At 41.5% G+C, this 23,106-nt stretch overlaps 2 protein-coding genes across 2 annotated transcripts; one reads left to right on the top strand and one right to left on the bottom strand.

The window, feature by feature from the left end:
- Nucleotides 1-1,501: 1,501 nt before the first annotated feature.
- LOC311062188 (digestive cysteine proteinase 1) lies at nt 1,502-9,692 on the top strand. The gene is made up of 11 exons (XM_084081056.1): nt 1,502-1,692; nt 2,095-2,154; nt 2,335-2,427; nt 3,149-3,321; nt 3,742-4,003; nt 4,811-5,006; nt 5,522-5,715; nt 5,860-5,951; nt 7,080-7,241; nt 8,340-8,529; nt 9,110-9,692. The coding sequence occupies exons 1-11, from the start codon at nt 1,644-1,646 to the stop codon at nt 9,295-9,297; spliced, it is 1,659 nt and encodes a 552-aa protein (XP_083937182.1). The 5' UTR covers nt 1,502-1,643; the 3' UTR covers nt 9,298-9,692.
- Nucleotides 9,693-9,834: 142 nt separating this feature from the next.
- On the bottom strand, nt 9,835-18,627 carry LOC311062189 (solute carrier family 22 member 13). Its single transcript, XM_084081057.1, has 11 exons — nt 18,409-18,627; nt 17,167-17,308; nt 16,734-16,837; nt 16,326-16,480; nt 15,788-15,956; nt 15,226-15,340; nt 14,930-15,036; nt 14,088-14,299; nt 13,363-13,471; nt 12,774-12,986; nt 9,835-11,381 (listed from the first exon to the last, which is right to left on the bottom strand). Exons 1-11 carry the CDS (start codon nt 18,612-18,614, stop codon nt 11,306-11,308), a joined length of 1,608 nt encoding a protein of 535 aa, XP_083937183.1. The 5' UTR covers nt 18,615-18,627; the 3' UTR covers nt 9,835-11,305.
- Between the last annotated feature and the right edge of the window lie 4,479 nt (nt 18,628-23,106).

Here is a 23,106-nt window from a genome sequence, read left to right on the forward strand (position 1 = left end):
TAAGTGTGTGCGTCTGCGCTCGCACACAAATGTGTGTATGTGGCAGTGCTGATGTCGAGGTCTGTACATGCCACCTTCGAGCCTCTGACGCACTATGGGGGGGGGGTCACATGAACTTGAGTTCCTCAACTTCCTCACATATCATACATGTAGAGAACTCTCTGAATGCTGCAGTAGCGTTTATACTTCATCGTATGACGGAGCATAAATTAGGCATTAGCCTTCTGCAACTACTGTAGCAAATGCTGCTCACTTCTAGAAATCACAAGATTTATTGAAGGGCGTTACATTATAAATATTAATCATCACAAGAGCCGACTAGCCTGTAGAATAAAAAATATTCCAGCTGTATTAGTACCCACAACTGAACTCAAATGAAAGGCAGTGGGTGAAAAATATCTCTGTAGCATGGCTTCCTACAATGTTTGGAACACCCTTTATGTGACACATTACTCTTCAAGAGAGGCTTTCAGCACAGCCATCTGACCACATTTCTAGTGAGTACAGTAACATGATATGTTGTCCTTTGATTGTTACCTCAGTGTTAAGTTAAGCATTTGGAGGTCATCTGTGTTTTGGGGATTACTTATCCTAGAGATTGTTGAGTAATAATGTCCCCCTTCACCCCCCCCCCCCCCCCCCCCCCCTTCTCAGCTGTTACTGCATAATAAACAACACGCACACACACACACACACACACACACACACACACACACACACACACACACACTGTAAACTGTTTCCCCCTGCTGCTCAGCTGTTGCAGTGTTATCTCATGACTTGAGTTAGGGCCCTGACATAATGAGTTCAACACAGCATGTCACTCTCTGCCTGTCTGCCAGTCTAAACATGTCACCCTGCTTGTCTGCCAGAGAGAGTGGCAGTCAGACAGTCTCACTCTGCCTGTCTTGTCTGCCAGTCGCTCCATGCTTTACACTGCATGCCTTTAAATCTTCCTGAAAGTCAATGTTGCTTTTATATAATAACCTTTATCAGAATTTATTTTCCAGAAAATGTTAGTCCAGGGTGGTAAAAACTACGTTGTGAAGTTATTACACCATGTTAGTCCCTACAGGCAGTCATTTTTCATACTATTTCCTGCATACGGCTGTGGTATAAGGACGGCTGACCAGAGTGTATGGCCATACTAAGCCAAATGCTGACACCTAGTGCCCAATCCAGTTTATCTTGCATTTCTACGACAAACATTTCACATTTGGGCAGCATTTGTTGATTGTGATCATTTTGTTTTATAATTAGTGGTCTCAATTCAAAGCTCAAATTTAGCTGGCAATTTGCATAGTAAGGTGCTAACTGTTATGTCCTGAATGAAGGTTACAAGCGTCACAAAAAAGGAAAGGCAAGTCATGGTTAATCATATGACACAAATCACATGATCAGAGTGTACGCAACACCCGCCTCTCTTATCTGATTGGGTCAAATGTGTCTTTCTCCCGTACCATTGGGTGAGTGATGCTGTCGATCACACCCCAGTGCGGCGTCAAACACCGCAGACAGACTCCACTCCAGACAGACAGTAGTGTTGTTTAAATCAGTGACAGAGTAGATCATTATCTATTGGGTTTAAATCTTAACTAATGTATTGCCTTTCATGTAAATAATAGCCTCAGAGAGTGAGAACCATGCGGTCTTGGCACATTATAGCTTTATTTCTGTGGATTGCAGTAGTGGGTAAGAGAATAACTCGTCCTTTTGCTCTCGCAGTTGCAGTGTTGTGGTCATTAAGTCTCTTTGTTTCATATTTCATGATGTTATCTAACGTTAGTTGTTTTTATTCATGTTTAACCCCCATATGCCATGAAATGCCTGCTTTTCTCTGTACAGATGCACATGCCATAGTTTCAAGCAGGAAGTGGTTTACTGTAACATTTAGGTTATTGTGCTTTAAGGACAAATATTAGCAAACAATTAAAGTGCTTGCTTCATAAACATAGACTGGGAAGTTTTTGATTGCTTGCATTCACTTCACAGTTAGTAAATAGGCTAAAATACCTGTCATGCTCTACTAAATAACTTTTGTAATTTAATTATACACTCTACCCCCTTCCTCTGTTTCTCTTTGTCTATTTACAGCCACAGATGGAAAAGCTCTGCCTTCTCTTCCAGACTTTGGAAAGGCCTATCATGTAAAAGGTAAATGTATAACTACAGGATTTGACAATGGGTTACATCTGTGTGTGTGTGTGTGTGTGTGTGTGTGTGTGTGTGTGTGTGTGTGTGTGTGTGTGTGTGTGTGTGTGTGTGTGTGTGTGTGTGTGTGTGTGTTTTTTAAAGAATAATTACATTTAAACAAGCATTTTGACTGTGTTGCAGGAGTGATCAACTTGCCCTATGCCGAAATAAAGGAGCCATTTGAGGCCTGGTTTGATCTACCGCTGAAGTCCAGCCGAATAGATTATTACCATGGTAATTATGCTGCTGCACCTCTGATTCCTGAGTCAGACCGTTTGAGACCTTTTGTGTGCTTGAATTACGGATCTGAAACTGAGAGCTGATGTTTCAGGTCAAAGTGACTAGACTAGAGCGTGACAGTAGTTCAGTCAGCACCTTAAAGTATGTGTGAAACCCAGTGGTTAAGGATTGTGGGAGAACCTATTCTGCTGACGCATGCAGCAAATTGTTACTTTCTGCTGGGATTGCTTTTCAAGCAGCGTCGCCGTTATTCTCTTTTAGTTTTGTATTGCTTACTCTGTTTACTGATCTAAAGTGTACTTTACCATTTCAAACATGTGACTGATAACTCATAAGTCAGAAAGTGTGCATGTTGACTTAAGACTTTTGGAACCAATATGACCTGACCGCAGCATGAGAATAAGCAGTTTGAGGGCTGCAACTATGATTCTATCGATAACGTTTTCGATTAATGGAATACGGAAGTTTAATGGAAGTTTTTTTTCTTTTGTATGCATCAATGATTTGATATGAAAAATGTCAAATAGAAAATCGGTTAGTCTGATTAAACACTTAAGCCCTATTTTATACTTCATCATACAATGGTGTCGTGCAAAAAACAAGAAAAAAAGGCATTTCAAATGTGTGTCCCCAAATCGATGATTTTATGAAAATTGTTTATTTTTTATAATCGAATAAATTGATTTGTACGATTAACCATTGCACCCCTAAACAGGTCAGGTGTCCACATATCAGCTTGGGGCGGAGCAGCCATGGGGTACATCCTATAAAATAACCCCTGAGACCACAGAGGTGGAGCTGAATGTGATGAAGTGCTTCCAGGTCAATGGAACCAAGAATGAGACTGTTGCACCTCAGGGATCACTGCCAGATGCCCAGGGTTTCCAGGTGTGTTTTTCAATATATATTTTTGGGGCTTTTTCTGCCTTTATTGATTGATAGTAGATAGTGGAGATGGACAGGAAACGGGGAGAGGGAGACGGAGACGGGGAGTGACACGCAGCAAAGGTTGGAACGGGATTTGAACCTTCACCGCTTTATTAGAGCCTATATGTGGTATGCGCCTGGACTGCTAGCCCCTGTGCGTGTGTGTTTTGACCTCAAACATTTATAGCTTCTATTTGGATGTGCATCATGTCGCACACAGAAAATAGTCGATCTACAAGCTCACAGCGCGTTGAGTGACATGAGTTTGTAGATCTGCTATTTCTGCAATAACTTTCATCAGTATGTCAGTAAACCATGATGTCACTCAGCAATACATTTGGGAAGACTTGATCCAGGGAAGTGTCCATTTCTTCCCCCCAGTACCTTCGAATGGAGTACTATGGAGGCTCCCTGTGTGAGGTTTGGCAGAACGTGACAACTGTTGGACACAAGAAGAACACCTACACGCTGTGGGTGACCCGGTCAGAGGGTGGTGCAGATGGCAAGGAAGAACCTGCCACTCCCATCCACTATGAGATGATGGGTTACAACACACTGCTCGGGTCCCACTATGACAAATACCTGGTGGACTACAGGGAATTCAGCATACACTTGGACCCCAAAGTCTTCTCACTGCCTGACGGTTGGTGCTCAAGTCATGTTAGTTAAGGAGGGTTGTATAGGCTTTACTCCGGGAACGCTTCTGTCATTTTAGATTTCTTTAGCAATTTTTGGGAAAATCGTGACAATTTTTGCAAATATTTGAATATATATATTTTTTTAAAGGGAACATTTGACTCAAATCTTTGCTTCTGGGGGTCCCTATTACAAAATATCGGGAGATGGGGGTCCGCGGCCAAATATATATACATTTTGGGAGTCCTTGACATGAAAAAGTTTGAGATCCACTGATGTAGAAACATACGTTTTCAAAAAACTGTAGGATTTAGAAGACATTTGTAGAATCCCCAGAAGCAAAGATTTGAGTTACAAATGTTTTCACGATTTTTCAAAAGAAATAGCCAAAGAAATCTACAATGACACAGATTCTTTCCCGGTCTAAATGGGTTAAAATGCAATGAGATGGGCGTGGAGTGAGCAGCGATGGTGTGCAGAGGGACTCTTGCCATGTGTATTACTGTATAACAGTATATGGGGGTGTGTGAGAATATTTTGGATACTGATAAAAGTCTGATGTTAAGTCAGGGCAGATGTGCAGACTTGACTGGGGAATTTTACCTGTAGGGGGCACCATTGAGCCACATCAAGGGCATGAAATGTCCTTTGTTGCACACTTGCACAAGTGGAAGAAAGGTGACCAGGAAAGTTGTGTTTCAGCATAGACAATTGATTTGTATCAATTAACCAAAAAAAGAAAGAAATGTAATTTAGTGTGTTCTCTTTTAACTGTACTTTTCTCTTCTAATAATAGTTTTCTCTGTTTTCATAGGGATGAACTGTGGCCCGTTCCCTGGTCCAGGTGTGGAACACCACCTGTTGGCCAATCCAATGAAAGACCTAATTCACACTTCATCACCAGGCCACGCCCAGCGCGTGTTCAGCCACTTTAAGGACAAGTTCCAGCGAAGCTACAGCGATGAGAGGGAACACGAGAAGAGAGAGCATGCTTTTATTCATAACCTACGGTGAGACATACGATTACCGTTATGTTCATCTGTTATTAATTATAACTATATTAATATAGTAAATATAATTATTAAATGTTGTCTGCAAAAGAACATGAGCATGTTGGTGAAGAATTTCAGTTGAACACTGGATGAAAACATGAGAGGATTTTTTTAAATTAGCGTCACTGGTCACTGTCACTGGTTGCAATGCTACATCTGAAAATGTACTTGCTTTCACTATTTTACACGACAGATAGACTTCCAGTACGACTTATGTTTGGTGATCTCATCTACCAATGGTGCTTGTGTAGCAGCTAAACTTTCAGCCACAACCAAGATTCTACCAGTATTTAAGTGTCAAACAACTAGTGGCAAAACAACTAGTCACTCCAAAGGGGTGGGGTATGGTTTACAACTTTACATAAGACTGCATCAGTCTCAAATCAGTGTGTGAATTGAGAAGAAGGATTTCAGCTGTGTTTGGGGAAAACAACTTCAGCTGGTGTAATTCTGTGGCATTTCCTGTGGTCCAGGTATGTCCACGCTACGAATAGAGCAGGCCTGTCTTTCTCCCTGGCACTGAACTCGCTGTCCGATCGCACCATGTCTGAACTGACTGTTATGAGGGGAAGAAGACGAGGGAAGACCCCCAACAGAGGACTTCCATTTCCCTTGAAGAGCTATGAAGGAGTACAGGTCCCTGACTCCCTTGACTGGAGGCTTTATGGTATGTGTGTTTGTATGCAGGATTTAAAAAGAGAAAACGTACATCCTTTATAGATGTTCTCTGACTATCTAGTCTCCCTAAAGCTGCTCTTTGTTGAAAGATGACAATTAGAGGATCTGAACTGTTAATGTTTTGGTACTGTAGGTGCTGTGACCCCAGTGAAGGACCAGGCTGTCTGTGGGTCCTGCTGGAGCTTTGCTACGACTGGAGCAGTAGAGGGCGCACTCTTCCTAAAGGTGAACTGCTCTGCCAGAGCACAACCACTGGCCCCATTACATTAAGACTGATATCACTGCAGTCAAAAATGGCACTCATTTTGGCTTATGATTGCTATTACTGCATTCCAGTTATACATACATGCTATCTGTGTATTGCCCTCTTTCTGTCACTAATTTTTCATTTAAGATAAGATGAGCAGTAGATTATTTATATATTACTTATTTACTGGAGTGATTTTCAAAATGATTTGTCTACTTGAACTTGTCAAGATGCTAGGATGCTTTATTATTTATGCTCCGTCTGTTGATTAGGAATTGTGCAGTCGATCTGCTTACTTCAAAGAAGGGGAGGGCCCGGGGTGAAGGAACGGCTTGTGTCAGCTTGTGTGATGGGAAGAGAATGACTCCACTTGGATCCTGGACTTGCAGCACCAGTGAACAATGAATGTATATTTTAAGGTGTATGTACAGCATGAAAGTAAGGGGTGGATGGAGACTGTTCATCAGTGACAGTGAGTCGCTGAGTGTAGTCTTGCAAATTATTTTGCGGCTTGGATGAGAACAGGTCTGCGACGTGAAGCCACAGTGGTAGATGTTTGTAACTTGGCCAGTGCACAGGGAGCCAGCGTGTGCAGCGGCAGGAAGCATGACCCTTTAGTGCTGCATCCCCATCCCCCACTGCCATGTTCATAAACAGTCACTCTCTCGGGAACCAGTCTAGTGCTCCCTTCCCGTCACCTCACAGCATCGACCTAGCAACCTGCAGATAACAGCTGGTGTGGAAATGTTCATTAGAAGCCATTCAGTCTTGTCTGAATGGGTTCATACTGAGCCTGTTCAGCTTTCTAGTTGTCTGCTTTTACAGTTTGGTTTCCCTTTTCTTTGTTCGACCTTTTGCTTCATTGTAGTGTCTAAACCCCTGTCTTGATCTTCTTGCCTTTAGGATTCAATATGCTTGTGTTGGGACTTTTTGGGCCTTATGCATGCAGTATCATAATAATGATGCTGAGGGTGGTGAAATCTTGGGCATTTGGTTACTTGGTTATTTGGAGGAAGCGTAGTGGAATGCCTAGTTCTTGCTGTACATGAAATGAATGAATAATCTGTGGGTAAAATGTGATGGTGGTTTTGTTCTTTCCCCTGCAGACTGGTGCTCTCCAGGTGCTGTCCCAGCAGGTGCTGGTGGACTGTTCCTGGGGCTTTGGAAACAATGGCTGTGACGGAGGCGAGGAGTGGAGAGCTTACGAATGGATCATGAAACATGGAGGCATTGCAACAATGGAAACCTATGGTGCCTACATGGGGATGGTGAGATGCCTGATAGAATTTTCATTTTAGGGGGATACAAATTTATGGCATGATCTACTCTTCCTTTTTCTTTTTTGCTCTCCAAAACGACTGAAGTCAACAGTGAGCAGTACTTTAACCACATGAGCTTTAGCATCCCTATGCTGGGGCAAAAATAGCAGATCTACAAGCTACATATGTAGGGCAATATGACGTGGGGAGCTTGTAGATCTGCTATTTCTGATGAAGAGATTTGGTGTTGTGGGAAAAAAGGATTTGGTATAGAGCCCTGGGACCCCGGTCCACTAACTAAATAGGGTTTAAGTGGTTATGGTTCCAAAACAAGAAGGTAATTACCATAAAATTTCTCCAATACAACTTGTGCAGCATAAGCCTTCAGAAGTCAAACAATTTCACTGAGTCGATAGAGACTTTATTTCACCATTGGTTTAATGCAAATCTTCACCACAGGCACTGTTTTCAAACGTGCAAATGGTATTTTTGCTGCAGTGCTTACTCCCCTGAGCTTTTGGGGGTTGGAACATTTCCATAAAGGTGCTCCCAGTCACATGTTCTAAATAGGACACAGCAATGACTAGATAAGCCCGTTAATTTAGGCCTAGATCGATGAATACAACGGCTGCCAGAAGGTTCCTTGTTTAAACCTGGCTGCATGTCGAAGTGTTCTAGAGCAAGACACTGAACCCTTGGGCGCCTTGCATGGTTGCCATCGATATGGGTGTGAATGTCTACCGTGTGTGTGTGTGTGTGTGTGTGTGAAGTACATTGTAAAGCACATTTGAGTGGTCGGAAAGACTAGACAAAGTGCAATATGATGTACTGTATATGTAGTCCATTTACTATGTACAGTGTGAGTGTATCTGTATACTCATAACATAAAGACACCATAAAGTAGTTTATTAAGACCAGCAGAGGAAAGGCGCCAGACCGTTTTGCTAAATAATAGTTTTTGTACGTGATTGTGTACGTACGCACTTGCTTACTAATCCATAGGTGATACTGTGACTGTAACTATGTGTATATACTGTACATAGTTACTATATACTATATTTAGTGATGTGTGTACATGTTTTAAATGTGTATTTCACTTTCGAGTAGAACGGACTGTGCCACATGAACGAATCTCTGCTGACCGCACGTATCAAAAGCTACACCAATGTGACCTCGGGCGACGCTGAGGCTCTCAAGTTGGCACTCTTTAAAAACGGACCCGTGGCAGTCAGCATCGACGCCGGACATCGATCCTTTGTCTTCTACAGCAATGGAGTCTACTATGAACCAGCGTGTGGTGAGTTATATTTTCATGCGCACACGCCTACAGTTAAACACTGTTGGCTACTACTTTGCCAGTGACATCTCTCAAGTCGAGTCAGTTATATTTGCATAGCACAATGGTTCTCAACGTGGGGGCCAAGGAACCCTGGTGTTCCTTGATCAAGGACCACTGGAGTGCAACCCAGCTTGCAATCCAGCTAAATTATTCTTATTTAGGAACCAAATAAAAAGTTACGGTTCGGTAATATTGAAAGTGTACAAATGGAAGCAAATGGATCCTTACAGGTCCATTTGGTTTCAATTTGTCTCAATTTGTATGTAAAAAGCCTAAATGTTACAGTGCAGATTGGGTTACCACAGAAAAAACTATGTATCAAATTGCGGTCCATAGCCTAAAGCATATAAAAATGGGGGCCCTTGAAATGAAAAAGGTTCTGAATCACTGTTATAGCACATTAAACACAAAGTCAACTCAATGTTCTTCACATTAAAAGACATTAAAAACGTACAAACCAGTATACAAAATAAAGTAAACCTCCACCTCCCACCAGCACTCTCAGTGATGTGACAAGTATGGTCTCTGTATTTTGCAGGCAATAAAGCTGATGACTTGGACCACGCAGTGCTGGCAGTGGGGTATGGCACCCTGAAAGGAGAGCCCTACTGGTTAGTGAAGAACTCATGGTCCACGTACTGGGGCAACGATGGCTACATCCTTATGTCTATGAAGGACAACAATTGTGGCGTTGCAACTGATGCTACCTATGTCACATTGGCATAGATGGGTGTGCTTGTTCACACTCTTCAAACAGAACTAGTTATTTTGGTTTTGCTTTCAACGTTCTCCACTGTGCCACTACAGTATGTGAGAGTACCTGGCCTGAAGGTAAAACATGTGGATTAATAGATAGATGTTGTGGCTTTTTAATTTGTGCTGCCTGACTGTCCAACTGAGTTGGAAGATGTTGTGCAATGGATTAAGCAGGCCTTTTCAAGCATGGGTTTGGACATGTTTATTGGTAGTTTCGCATTGGGCAGTGCCTTCATTCCTGTGCGATGCGATGCGACAATGTGACACATATCCTCCAATTCTTGTCCTTGTGTTTAATCATGAGATGCACTAAAACAATGCATTAAGCTGGACTCATCACAATAAAGTTTTAGAATGTTTTTTTAGGAAATAGTTGGTTTCTGAACTACCTGTAGTTGCCTACTGGATTAACTGTATGGTCATTGCATTGTGCAGTAATGGTTTGTGTTCCCCGGCCTAAAGCATGCAGAAGAGTACCAGATCTTCCTACGCACACAAAACAGTACATGCACACACACTGAGATTAGATGAAATAATAATAATAATAAGAGCAACACCAATCAAAACATGACCCATGCAAAAGATTTTACTTTAGTTGTTGCAATCTTTTAATTGGACTAAGAGTAACTAAAATGTGTCCATAAACTCTTGACCGTTAAGTGATATGATGCAGCCTTTCACAGATCCAAGTCTAATGGCTAGGATAGTTTGTACTGCTTGGGATAGTATTTAAACAACAACCTACCTATACAAACATGCTGCTGAACCCTAATACCGTAACTATCCCCCATTTTCTTAACCTTTACGCTGACTTCAGCCATACCCCATTGATATATTGGACACTACGGTAACGTTAATGACTATGTTAACCCATTAAGACCGGGAAAGCCTATACGTTGTTATACGATAATAAAACCAGGAAAGCATCTGTGCCATTTTACATAGCACATTTTTTGAATAAAAAAATAGAACTTAAGTTTAGATTTAGAAGGTGTTTTTAAAATCAGTCTCAGGTCTAAATGGGTTAATGAAGGGCTACATAAGCCGTAATGAAAAAGGTACCTAGTACATCATGCAATGCAATCTCATTTAGGTTGTTTTAATTCTCTGGACTTGAATAAGGGAAATTAGAAAAGTATAAAAGCAAGCATTTTCCTGTACAGTACAGCAAAGATTCATGACAGTTAGTACAGCATATTGGTTACATCACTGAGGAGAGATGTCGCTAGTAGTCCATAATTGACAGTGCTATATTTTGAATTCATGATTTTACTAAAAGAATTTACCCTGTTTCTTTTTAAACAATGTTGATGTGTTCTATTTTTAATGTAAGGTGTGTTGAGACACTTTACCTTAACTCATTCAACATATTTAATATGTCGATGCCCTTTGGGTGAATCAATATAATTGAAATTGCTCCAACTGAAAAGTTAGATTATTAGATAATCAAGAGTGTAAAAAGACTACTGTTTATTCCTGATGTATGTGTTTACCTGCTTCTGGAATGTCTTGGCAATTGGATTGACTGGCCCTCTATATTTGTGCGCAAGCGGGATTTTGGCTTAGATCAAAAGGATGGTCTTGGTCTTAATCCCAATCCACACCAATGATTTGCAATGTAACAAGTTGCAACTTGCAACAGAATCACAAAACTGTGCTGACCTGCAACGGGGCAATTCAGACCACTACAATTTCTCTCTGCAACGAATTGCAGTGGTTTCTTTGCATTGCAAATCATTGGTGTGGACTGGGCTTATAGGCTTACATGGGACCCCTAACCGACTGGACGACTATATACGATGCTTCCCGACGCCAAGTCGGCCCAAAGTCGGTCTGGTCTGGAGACGCCTTAAGACTTTTTTGTATATCAGTTGAAATTGCATAGTAAATGTTCTGTGTCTGATAATAATGAGGGGAGAGGTGCCTACTGTAGTATGTGAGTATGAGTAAACACGCAAGCATGTGTAATTGCATATTGTCAGGATTGAGTCGCTAGACATTCTAACTCCTGCCCCTCTGTGCTGCTTTCTGGGCTCTCCTTTTTCGGAATTGACCTGAGGAAGACAAAGGAAAAAACACTTATGTGCATGAGCATTATTAGCAATACTTAGTGCAGGCTTTTCCATTGGAACCACAGTGTAGAGACCCAAGATTGAGTCACAAGCCACATAGTTGACAGATGAGCTTAAGGGATGGGATTGCTAACCACATGAACCCTATTCTGGGCATGTTATAATAGGCGAGCATTCGGCAAAAATAGATTTTTGCTCTTTTACATACAGCAACTTCTAAGATTTAAGTGGTTATTTGTTATGTCATGCTGGCACATGAGCAAAGCTTCTCATCAGAGGTGCATTACGTCCACTGGTTCATCTCAGCCTAATGACCAAGACTTGATAGACACTTGCAAAACAGCACTTCTGTTTCAATTTGGAACTGCACCATTCGTTCCTTTTACACTTTATTTCAGTCATTTGCATCTCTAATGAATTATGTGTAATTCCATGTACCAGGCATTTTTTGTATACAACCCGAATTAACCACTTAAACCTTATAAATGTTGTCGTACAAATAGCAAAAATAGCCACTGTCTGTACAAGCTCACAGCATGTGGGATCATGACAAGTGGTGAGCTTGTCAGAACGTGACGATTCTTGAAAGTAAAGGGATAAGGGATATTTCACTTTCAAACATGTTTGGGGTCATTTTTACGTCTACTCTGGCTTTTGTGAACACCCCAGACAGTTTTTAAGTTGCTTGATTCAGTATTTTGATATATTTGATATTCATTTTAACAGACACGCCCTCTTCCTATACAAACCCATTGTAACTTTAAACTCCATTTTAACCATGTTAGATTCATTGAAAACACCTTTTCCTTGGTTCTGGTGACTGATATACCTTCTAATGCGTGAGGAGATTTTCAATTACACGGTCTCCTCACGCATTAGAAGGACAATATCAGTCACCAGAAGAACCAAGGACAGGTGTTTTCAATGAATCTAACATGATTATAATGGAGTTTGAAGTTACAATGGGTTTGTATAGGAAGGGGGTGTGTCTGTTAACTCATCCAGTGCCACATGACATCTAAGACGTCCGTGCGCCACATGACGTCTAAGACGTCATGAAAAAAAAAAACAGAACCCAAGATTTGAAGATTTGCTGCCCATTCACTCTTAACTTAAAAAGGCTGTATCTCGGCTCCTAAGCACTTTTTTTTTTACAATGAATTTTAGCTGTGGCACTTAGAGCCAAAATTCCATAAATAAGCTGGGCACTGAATGAGTTAACATGAATATCAAATATCTAAATACTGAATCAAGCAACTTAAAAACTGTCTGGGGTGCCACAAAAGCCAGTGTAGACGTAAAGATGTCCCCAAACATGTTTGAAGGTGAAATATCCCTTTTTAATTTGTTTTAAAAAAGGGGTCATCATGGTACCTGGTGTCCCACTTCTCTACGTCCTCCACTGTGTCAGGAAGAGGCCTGCCTGCGGTTTCAGGCAGTGCCAGAGCTAGCACAGCGCCAAGCAGTGGGGAAGTCCCAAAGATGACCAGGGGTATGGTGGGGTTGTGGTCGTGAAGAATATTGATCATGGGGGCCAAAACACCGCCCGTCCTTGCAAACATAGAGGATACACCTATTCCTGTTTGCCTGAGAGCACACATGGAGAGAATGTGGGCAAATGCTCCATGAGACTTTGATGAGAATGGTTTTCAAAATCAACTTTGTTTTCACATCACAGGTTTAAAGGTGCAAAGAAGAGGGTGAAATTAGATTTTGTGCGAGCTCCATCATATTTGTATTTTTCAGAAAGGTGGTGGTGGTGGGCAAAAATCAAATCAAAAATCAAAGATATCTATATATCGTACATATATACAGTATAAAAAAGGTATGTACATGAGGATAAACATAAGGTGCAAAAAAAGTTAATAGAAACTCATTGGCAGGTCCACATAGAATGGTAGTCCATATAGGGCAAAAACTGTTTGTGTGCTTGTTTGAGGAGACAACACAAACACAGCCTTACCGCAGCACTGTGGGAAAGATCTCTGCAGTATATATATAGATTACAGCAAAGGAGGATGTTATACCGAACTTCCCTGCCATGGCGAGACCAGTCATGACATTAGGGTGATCTAGACGGAGGGATAAAGAGTGAGAGTTGGAGGGTGGCACAACAGGAAAGGCATTTCAGACAAATGATGTGTTAAACACCAGCGGCGGACTGGCCATTTGGCGTACCGGGCAAATGCCCGGTGGGCTGGCCCAGCGGATTTAAAAAAATATATTTTTGCTCCCGTTTTAGGATTATTACGGTCATTTCCGGGTGCACGGCCCAATTATTAGTTACGTTAACGTTTGGGCTGAGATGCTTTCCAGCAGGGGCCTCAGTGCGGCTGCAGAGTTCATGTGCACCACCCCCCGTTGACAAAACGGCCCGGGGGGTGGTGGGCCGGTTCGGACCAATATGTCAGGACTGAATTTTGGTCCCAGTTCGGCCCTGTTAACCACATTAACCTTGACATCCCTATTTGGCTTTATGTCATTTAGGCGAAACCACTCTCCGGCCGGAGAATGAAGCGGACAGTCCGCTGGACTTTCGTCTCTGTAAGTGTCTGCTTTCTGTTTTACACATTATGCAAGCACCTTTAGAGGAGATGAGAATTTGTTCTAGCGTCTGAAGAAATATTCCATGGATAAATTAGAAGGAGGACAGTGAGTTTTACACAGAACACACTGACACAGACTGACCTTCAGGAATAGTGAGCATGAGCAGGCAGGCGACACCTCCCATGGCCAGAAAGCCACTCTGGGAGAAGCGCCGGCTCCACGGCAGGACAAGGAGGACCAAAGAACGGGCAGGAATTTCAATGAGTCCGAACACAAACTGGGTCAAGTAGAGATTCGTCCCTAGCTTGGACACTCCTAGAGAGAGGCCGTAATACACCAGCACATTCACAAACCTTGTGAGAGAGGGGGAAAATAACGTTAATGAAGGGAGTGTTAGAGATTAAGGAAAAATAGGGATCTATGTTTCTAGTACATCGCGGTGTTGCTTGTCAAAAAGACCTGGTCTGCAAGATAGCAATGCATCACACTTCAGGTCTTTTTGGCAGGTGTATACATTATGTCACATCATATTATACTGTATATATGTATATTTCTCTATACAGTATATATATCCATATACATCTGTCTGTCACTGTATATATTTGTATTTGGTAGCTTGGTGTATCCAGTGGCTCAGTCGATAGAGCACTCGCCTTTGGACCACAAGGTTATGTCTGGGTTAGAGCCCATAGGCAACGCCAACTCAGCATATGAGAGTAAGACGTGTGGTAAGTAGGGGTCTAGCTTATTAAAAAGTGGATAGACACCCTTGTTGCTCGGCTGATGCCAAACTCTGACCTTACTTACTTAAACTTAATTTAACCAGGAAGTCACACTGAGATTTTACAAATGAGAATTTGCCAAAATTAAGCAGTATAAAACTACAGTGTCTGTCTGTCTGACATTATCTGTCAGACCAACAGGTTCACAAATTGGCAGAGTACTTGTGAATGAAGCATGCATGTACGCACACACACATTTACCAGATATAAAACAAGATGAGAGTCCTCTTCCTCATTTGAGGTGTTCGTACAAGATCTGCAGCAGAGTGGCTCCGCTTTTCTTGTCCTGCCATCTCACACTTTTCCTCCTGATGTGCATGCATGCAGGCAGGCACACACATGCACAGAAAAGAAGTTGAAAATGTCATGAGGTTTTGCTAGAATTTGTTTCCAACAAACCTTGTCGCATACAGCTTATAGAAGGGGTAACATTTGCGTTGATATTTCCTAGAATAAATAGTCTGCAAACAAGTTTAATGTAATAAGCAGACAGACACCTGTATGGTGGGAGGTAAGACACGGCCATTGACTAGAGCTGCCTTGCGCAGGAGAATCATGGCTTCCTCTGTCCTGTTGTTGGCCAACAACCACCTGGCAGACTGAGGGAGCACCCTAACATCAGGGACAGACAGATGGAAGGAAGGAAAGATGAAAGAATGGGTGCCAGAAATAAGTGGAGAGGCAAAGATCGGAGAAGAGAGAAGGAGAGGTATTATCATGTAAACATGTTCTTTCCTAGACAGAATATGTATAGAATGTATCTGCAATGCATTCGGTTGTAACTCTTATACTCATTTGTTGTGGGAATGTGTGGGTGCCTGTATTTTATATGTAGCTTTGCTTACTGCCACAGACCAATGTTGATACTTGTCTACTGTGCACAGCCACCCAAATCCTATTGAACCATGCAGTTGAGCTACAGGTGGTTTTGTGTGTGTGAGTGAGTAACTGGTTGACTGATTAACTCACTGGCCTGAGAAAAATGCAAAGTGTCAATGCAAATCAAGAGTGAGTGGCTGAGCGACTGTTAGAGGACTGTTATTGAATTGAAATCCTCACCATATGTAAAAAAATAGTAGGAAGCCTGGTGCTGATATAGCCAGTTGTAACATTCTCCAGTCTCGTATCAGGTATGCTACACCTGCTAGCAGCATGTAGCCCAGTCCAAAGGCATAGTCAGTGAATATACCAGCTAACATACGCCTCTGTGTGCACGTCCACTCAGTACCTATGGGGAGCGGAGGACAGCGAAGCAGTGCAGGGTTTGGTAGCAGAGGAGAGGAGAGGAGAGGAAGGTGTAGAAATTGGGACAAGAGGGAACATGATAGGTTTAAACTGAGGCAATGCTTGAAGCATGCAGGTACAGGAAAGAGTGGGAAGGGTTTGTGTTCTGGGTCGGACAAACTTGCCAAAAGAAAAAAAAAATAGCATGGCGCATGTTTTCCACAATTTCCAGCCTTATCTAATTTGGTATATTGTATGGCAAAGCAGAAAATAGCTCAATTCATTAGTTCGTAGATTGATATGTTGTATCAATCTTCCGTGCATGTGTCTCCATCTACGGTATATGCATGTGTCTCCATCTATATGCATGTACCAAGTACGAAGGCATTGATGATTACTCCTGATATGGTGGTGCCCACTACAAAGCGTAGAATCACGTAGATGGGGAAGTTGGGAGCGAAAGACGCAGCTACTCCAAACACTGTCTGAAGGGCCAGAGACAGCAGCAGAGCAACGCGACGGCCATACCTGGCACAGAAAGCAATATAGGGACAACATGAGAATACATTTTAACCTAGTGTGCATTACATCAACTGGAGAATTGGAAGGGTCTAAACCTTGGATTTTATACTTTATACTCTAAACAAGTATACAGTTTTTGAGATGAGATTCAGGTACCCTATAATCGTATAATATACTTACTATTAAGTGCAGTATACAGCCCTATGTAGAAGTAACTGTGTGTACATTGAACCAGTGAGTTGAAATGGGTCTATAATACCTGTCAGCCATGGCTCCAAACACTACAGCTCCCACCAACAAGCCAGACATATAGATAGATGAACCAAGACTGTTCAGCCAGGCCCTGTCACACACCAAGTCCCACTTTCAGATAGAGGGGAAAGGGTGAAGAGGAAAGATGTAATAGACATGAATTCATATTGGAGGACCCTGATGCAGAGTATTTGGGGAAAGCAATTAAGACATTTCTTAAGATGTACAGCAAAGTCTTAACAGAATATCCCTGCGCATACTTAATTGAATAATAACTTCAGCCCAACGCTGCAGCCAATTTAAATTTATAGAAACCTCGTACAAGCCTATATTCAACAGCCAGGTGCATTATCATGTCTTAGTTTTATTAAATCGTTCCCTCTTTTACAGCTGTTTGAATTGAGTGACCATGAAAACATAAATAATTCGAAAAAGCCTACCTCGGTGACAGTGCTGCTCTGGAATATAACTTTGCTATACACCCATCCATGCTCACATGGCGAGCGGGCAGTGTGGTTCTCTTTAAACAGGGCATCCGTGGAGAAGCAGGATGAGTCCGCTTGCGGGGCGCTAAGGTTCAGGCTGACCAAAGATGGAAGAAGTAGTAGGCTACTCAGATTTTTTTTTACTTACAGTAAATGAAATTTATACTGCTTAATTTTGGCAATACCACAATGTAGAAATACTCTGTTACAAGTAATTTTACTTGAGTAGGCCTAAAAGTACAAAAATATTGACATCAAAATGTAGGCCCACACACAATACAAAAGTAAAAGTACAAAATGTGTTAAACTTTGGAAAATAGCAGATCTGCCATTTTTGATTATCCAAAGTATAAAATAGGGCTTAACTTGTGTTTTATAAAATCTAGTGGCTAACTAGCTGTCAAATAATTGTATAGTGGCTAGTGGAGTAAAAAAGTAGGCTACAATATTTATATATATGTAGTGCATTGGTTCTCAAAGTTGCTATATAGTGTTTGTTCAGTAACAGGAGTCTCCCCGTCTCTCCAGCTCTTTAATAAACAGAAAATACATTTTCCGGTAGGGGTCAAAATCTCAGCCAATCAGGAGAAAGTACCCATTTTTAAGCTTCATTTTTATAGTGTTCCAGTTCCAATTTTGTCTTCTCATTTCTTAGTGTCATCACTTCCAATTTCACTTTTTTACTTTGTTGAATCTATATCCTGATTGAGTTCTCTATCCTGATTGGATAAAATTGGAAATGAAACTGAAACGAAAATGCATTTTCTGTTTTATAAAGAGCTGGAGAGACAAGGAGACACCCTTTACTGAACAAACACTCTATAGCAATGAGTAGCCTACTATCAGAATATAGAGCTATTTAACACTTATTTTAACCAAAGAAAATCACTTACCCTACCTTTAAAGAAAATAGCAGATATACAAGCTCCCAGCCCTTTACTTAGTGCCACGCTGAGAGCTTGTACATCTGCTATTTTTGAACATTTTTTGAAAAATGTTTTTTGGGAATTATCTTACATAATCACATAAATCTTCAAAACATTATGGCGGTCCGTGGCCAAATACATTTCAATTTTGGGGGTCCTTGACTTAAAAAGGTTTGAGAACCACTGATGTAGTGGACTTGAAATATGGAAATATTCAAATAAAGTAAAAGTTGTTCTTAAGTACGCTACTTAAGTAAAAGTACTTGGTTACCTTCCACCACTGAGACTGGCAGTGATCCTCAGTGAGGACAGATTGCCGGGCTTCTCCTGGCAGTGGTGAGGCGGTGTGGCTCCAGAGAAGATGCTCACCATCATGTGGAAAGCGAGAAGGGCCTGAGGTAGACAGATCCATACGTACAGGATCTTCTGGTATTTCCCAAACCCTCCGACCTCTTCTAGGATCTGGTCGAAATTCATCTCAAATCGAATTGTTTCATAGAAGAATCTAATATGATCGAATAGTACGCAAGCATATGGTAAATCCGATTCCCATCAATAGGATGGCGTTGCCACGTTGGGCTGTCTGTGGCGTTGCCCAGGATGTAAACAAGAGAATATAATTCCCACGTGGTCAGATCAGGTAAACACCTGCCACAGGGAGCGCTTCCACTGCACAGTTTCTCCTAGTCGCAACCAACTCGCAATTAATTGCTATGGCTTCACAACTGTGTGTGTGTGTGTGTGTGTGTGTGTGTGTGTGTGTGTGTGTGTGTGTGTGTGTGTGTGTGTGTGTGTGTGTGTGTGTGTGTGTGTGTGTGTGTGTGTGTGTGTGTGTGTGTGTGTGTGTGTGTGTGTGTGTGTGTGTGTGTGTGTGTGTGTGTGTGTGTGTGTGTGTGTGTGTGTGCGTGCGTGCGTGCGTGCGCGTGTGTGTGTGTGTGTGTGTGTGTGTGCGCGTGCGTGACAGAGGAACAGAGCATCGCAACACATTTTATTTGGAAAACCCACTGCTGCCATCTTGTGTTAGTTTTCACTCAGCACATGTTCTGAAAATTGACCGTTGCAGCTCATTAGCTTTTCATCATCAGACCCAATTAATTCAATAATCACGACATAATGATGTGTTGACCTGGAAAGCAATATCACCCAAGACTAACTTGTTTTTTTTAAGACAATACTTTTTAAGACAATACAAGCCTACTGGGAAATCAAACTCTATATGGGCATATGAAATGAGCATTCAAATATTAAAGGGTTTCTAAAATTCACCAGAAAATAAATTCAACATGACAACCACCACCCTAAAACTTCTTCTATGGGTCCCTTCCATTCTAACCCAAAACATTGGATAGCTTTTACCCAAACATGTTAGCAAAAGTAATTTCTGAAGCACTTTTGTTGGTCCCCTGGCCCTTACTATAATATATGAATGTGAAACATTCCCATCACGTCATTCGTCATCAACCAAGTTCCATTCATCAGCCTGCAGGGCGCTATTGGGTTCCTTCACTGTCCATCCTGGTCGAGGATACTCGTGACGTCACTGACGCTCCGCTTTGGGTGACACAGACAGACGGGGAGCAACAGAGAGAGAAAGGCATAGGGAGATCAGATGGCTGTCGGGAAGGAAGAGTGGTGTGAAGAAGTGAGTTAACGGATCATAAAATAAAATGTGACCTTGAGCACATGTTTGTAGAGCATCCCTGTCTGTCACCACGTCTAGACTTACGGACCTCCCCGTTGTGTTTACACTGCGGCTATACTCTCTCTCTACCGGGGACTGAAGTGGACCGCTATCCGGCCTGTGTCATCTCTACAGCATAACGTTCCGAACCACACCAACACGCTCCGGATTTTGCCCTTTTTGTTTGTTTTTTTACCAAAAAAACAGACCATCGTTTTGGATCAGTCGCTATTGTGAGTATATAGAGGCCTATTTGGGCTGCATTCATTTTAAACTAATACCCGATTTAAACTAATGTTAAATAAGCTCTCGAAATATGTATTTATCATCAACATCAATGACACATTTTACGACACAGAGCCGCATCTCTCTGACGCAACGTGATGTAGCAGGCAGCCTAGTTTAAGAAGCCGCACGACCCGCACCTCAGAACATATTCGTTCAAATGCGATGTTTACGCCATATGCATGCTATGGATGATGCCCCCATGTGACCATGAGGCATGGGCATAATCCATAGCATGCGTATGGTGTACATTTATGCCATTTTGGATATCATTATTGTCATGCTGCATTGATTCTGGACTACCCTACTGTAGGATAATTACATGGTAACAGGATGGGCAGATAGGGACATCTGGGCACCTCGATGTAAAATTGTCCAAAATGTTAAAATAATAAAAATACAAATACAATATTTGAAAAATGGTAAGTATAAAGTAAAGAATACATGATTAGAACATGCTTAAACATTAGACAATTAAGGTCTAATATTTCTACAAATTGCTACAAAACCTGTAATTTTGGGTCATAAACAAGAAGTTGAAGGATAAAATTAAGTCTGATAATGATGTAGGCCTACCGTGCATGTTCACATCAAGTATACATTCTAGACAGTTTTTCAATATATATATATTTTTTAACATTTTTGACAAAATAGCCACTTTTACATTGAGGTGCCCAGATGTCCATAGTGCCCACCTATCCTGTATCCAATTAAATAATCTACAGAAGGGGAGAGAGGGACTTAATGGTCAGTGAAATGATGAGACTAAATAGCTGTAGCATACCTTGGACCTTGCTGCAAGTGTTCTGGAGGATTAGGCTATTTGGTTTTCAACCAGCTGACACTTGCTAAATGTATTTGCTTCTGTTCATGTTCACCTTTGATTCCTGATTGTGAGCAAGGGATTATTCTGATTTCAACAGTGTAGGCCTATTAAGGTGTGTGACTGATAATCCAAATGTCCCTCATTCTCTTTGCAAATTGAAGGCCAAACCATATTTCATCTACACATATAGTTCGGGACCAAGGTTATGAATATGATAAAAGGCTTTAGCGTGGAAATACATTTTCTGAGTCAGAGGTGAGGATTTGTAGCTAGCTCTAGTTAACAGCATGCTGCTGCAATGAGAAAGGCATCCCAAGGTGACGCTGTAGAGAGTTATGTAGCAAGTGCTGAGGCATCAAAAATCCTTTCCCAATAGGTGATTGTGTATGAATAAATGTGTGAGGAAGTGCATTGTTTTATTTTCATTCCACCTTAGTTGTCAGTCACACAATACAGGATACAAAAACACTGATAGTACCTGACAATACTGACTGATGCGAGTGTCCTTGTACTACTACATCATGGTTGGTGCATCAGCTGTAAATCTTTTTATGGTTTGACAGATGCACTCATCTTTCCCTAGGTGTATTATTCTCTTATGTAAGTGAAGCATCACCTTTACAGGCATCCAGCTGTGTCCTGTTCTGCAATGAGAGGACACATGTGCGCATGCACGCACGCACATGTGCACGCAGCCGCGCACACATTCATTCACACACCTTCCCTCCGGTTCTAGTTTCCTCTTTCAGATGTCTGTTCTGTTTAATCCCAGTCTTCTTCACACACAGATGAATTTCACAATGCAGAAGTCTGATGTGTTCACTGGCAGTACATCTGCTGCAGTGAGAAACGGATCTCTGCAGGGTGAGGGCAGAGTGCTGCAGTGATGTTTATGAACCCTTTCTGTACATTTGAGACAGACTCAGATAGGACTCAAATCCCTGTCTTCCCAACCCAAGCTAAAGTACCAGTTTGTTAGACAGAAAACCCCTTTCTTTCCTCAAAAAAATATTCTACGGTATTTCTCCTTTACCTGGATATGGACGGTGTAGAGAGAGGAAAGTGAGTGACTAAGGGAAGAGAGGAAGGCCAACTTACTGTACAACACAGGCCCTTCTATCAGAACCGAACCTGTAGGGCATTGTTGTGGGTTGTCGACAGAAGATCCAAATAACACGGTTTCAAGCCAAATAAAATCTCATGACTGAAAACCTTTGTTAGGCCAAGTCCCAATCTGTGATTGGTGAAACTGAGTGTTTCCTAAACAATAAGAAGAATGTACAGTAGAATGATGATGTTTTGTTCATATTTTTCTCCAGCTCCAGTTGAAGGAATTGCAGATTGAGGCTTTAACCTTTGTTTTTACGAAATATCCGAGACTATTAGGGTTCTTGGAAGATGCTTCTGGACTTGCATTCTATAGCTAGTTTGACATCTATTCTATTGCTAGTTTGAACACTTCAATTACTCTTTCATCTTAAAATAACTAATAACCGAAAATAGCTGACGCGTTGTGAGCTTGTAAATAGGCTATTTTCGGTGCACGACATGATGTCTTGGAAGACTTCTGTGGAATCCAAATGACTGAAATCAGTTGTGGCGACTGAGAACTTCAATCCATGAAATAAAATGTATTACTTATTGAGGTTACACAAAAAAAAATCAAGTTAGGCTAAATCAGGTAGATCCAGTCTACCCAGCTGAAAAGTAGTTTCTGCAGTGGATGTACTGTATGTGGTGGCTGGTTGGCAGGCTGCCCAGTGCAGGGTCAGCAGTTACACTGTTGTTAGAGGCTTTGTAGGGAGATTCAGGACAGGGTCACATGCTGATCAGAGTGGATTGTGGGTAATAACATGTCTTATCTAGGGCTGGGCAATATATCAATATTATCTCAATATTATAATATGAGACTAGATATCATCTGGGATTTTAAGCCATATTTTATATTTTCAAACATTTTCAAAAGTAGTGAAAATAGCTCACAAGCTCACAATGCATCAATATTTTTGTTTCTATTTTATTTTTAATTCAAAAGTAATTGATATTATCATGACAATACAGTATTATCGACATAATATCGATATTGAGGTATTTGGTAAAAAAAATATTGTGACGTTTGATTTTGTCCACATTGCCCAACCCCAGTCTCATCTCTCTTCAGACGTTTCTGTCTTACT

The sequence above is a fragment of the Gymnoscopelus microlampas genome (genome assembly GCF_963454915.1).
Source record: "Gymnoscopelus microlampas genome assembly, chromosome: 15".
Classification (NCBI taxonomy): domain Eukaryota; kingdom Metazoa; phylum Chordata; class Actinopteri; order Myctophiformes; family Myctophidae; genus Gymnoscopelus; species Gymnoscopelus microlampas.

What these genes read in the sequence shown, in the direction of transcription:
- LOC311062188 (XM_084081056.1), top strand. Translation starts at nt 1,644, where the DNA reads ATGCGGTCTTGGCACATTATAGCTTTATTTCTGTGGATTGCAGTAGTG. An exon ending in AAAGGCCTATCATGTAAAAG is followed by an intron (nt 2,155 to 2,334) that starts GTAAATGTATAA and finishes ACTGTGTTGCAG; the next exon opens with GAGTGATCAACTTGCCCTAT. An exon ending in GCTTTTATTCATAACCTACG is followed by an intron (nt 5,007 to 5,521) that starts GTGAGACATACG and finishes CCTGTGGTCCAG; the next exon opens with GTATGTCCACGCTACGAATA.
- LOC311062189 (XM_084081057.1), bottom strand. Translation starts at nt 18,614, where the DNA reads ATGAATTTCGACCAGATCCTAGAAGAGGTCGGAGGGTTTGGGAAATAC. An exon ending in GCCAGTCTCAGTGGTGGAAG is followed by an intron (nt 17,309 to 18,408) that starts GTAACCAAGTAC and finishes ATCTTTGGTCAG; the next exon opens with CCTGAACCTTAGCGCCCCGC. An exon ending in AGAGCAGCACTGTCACCGAG is followed by an intron (nt 16,838 to 17,166) that starts GTAGGCTTTTTC and finishes TCTATCTGAAAG; the next exon opens with TGGGACTTGGTGTGTGACAG.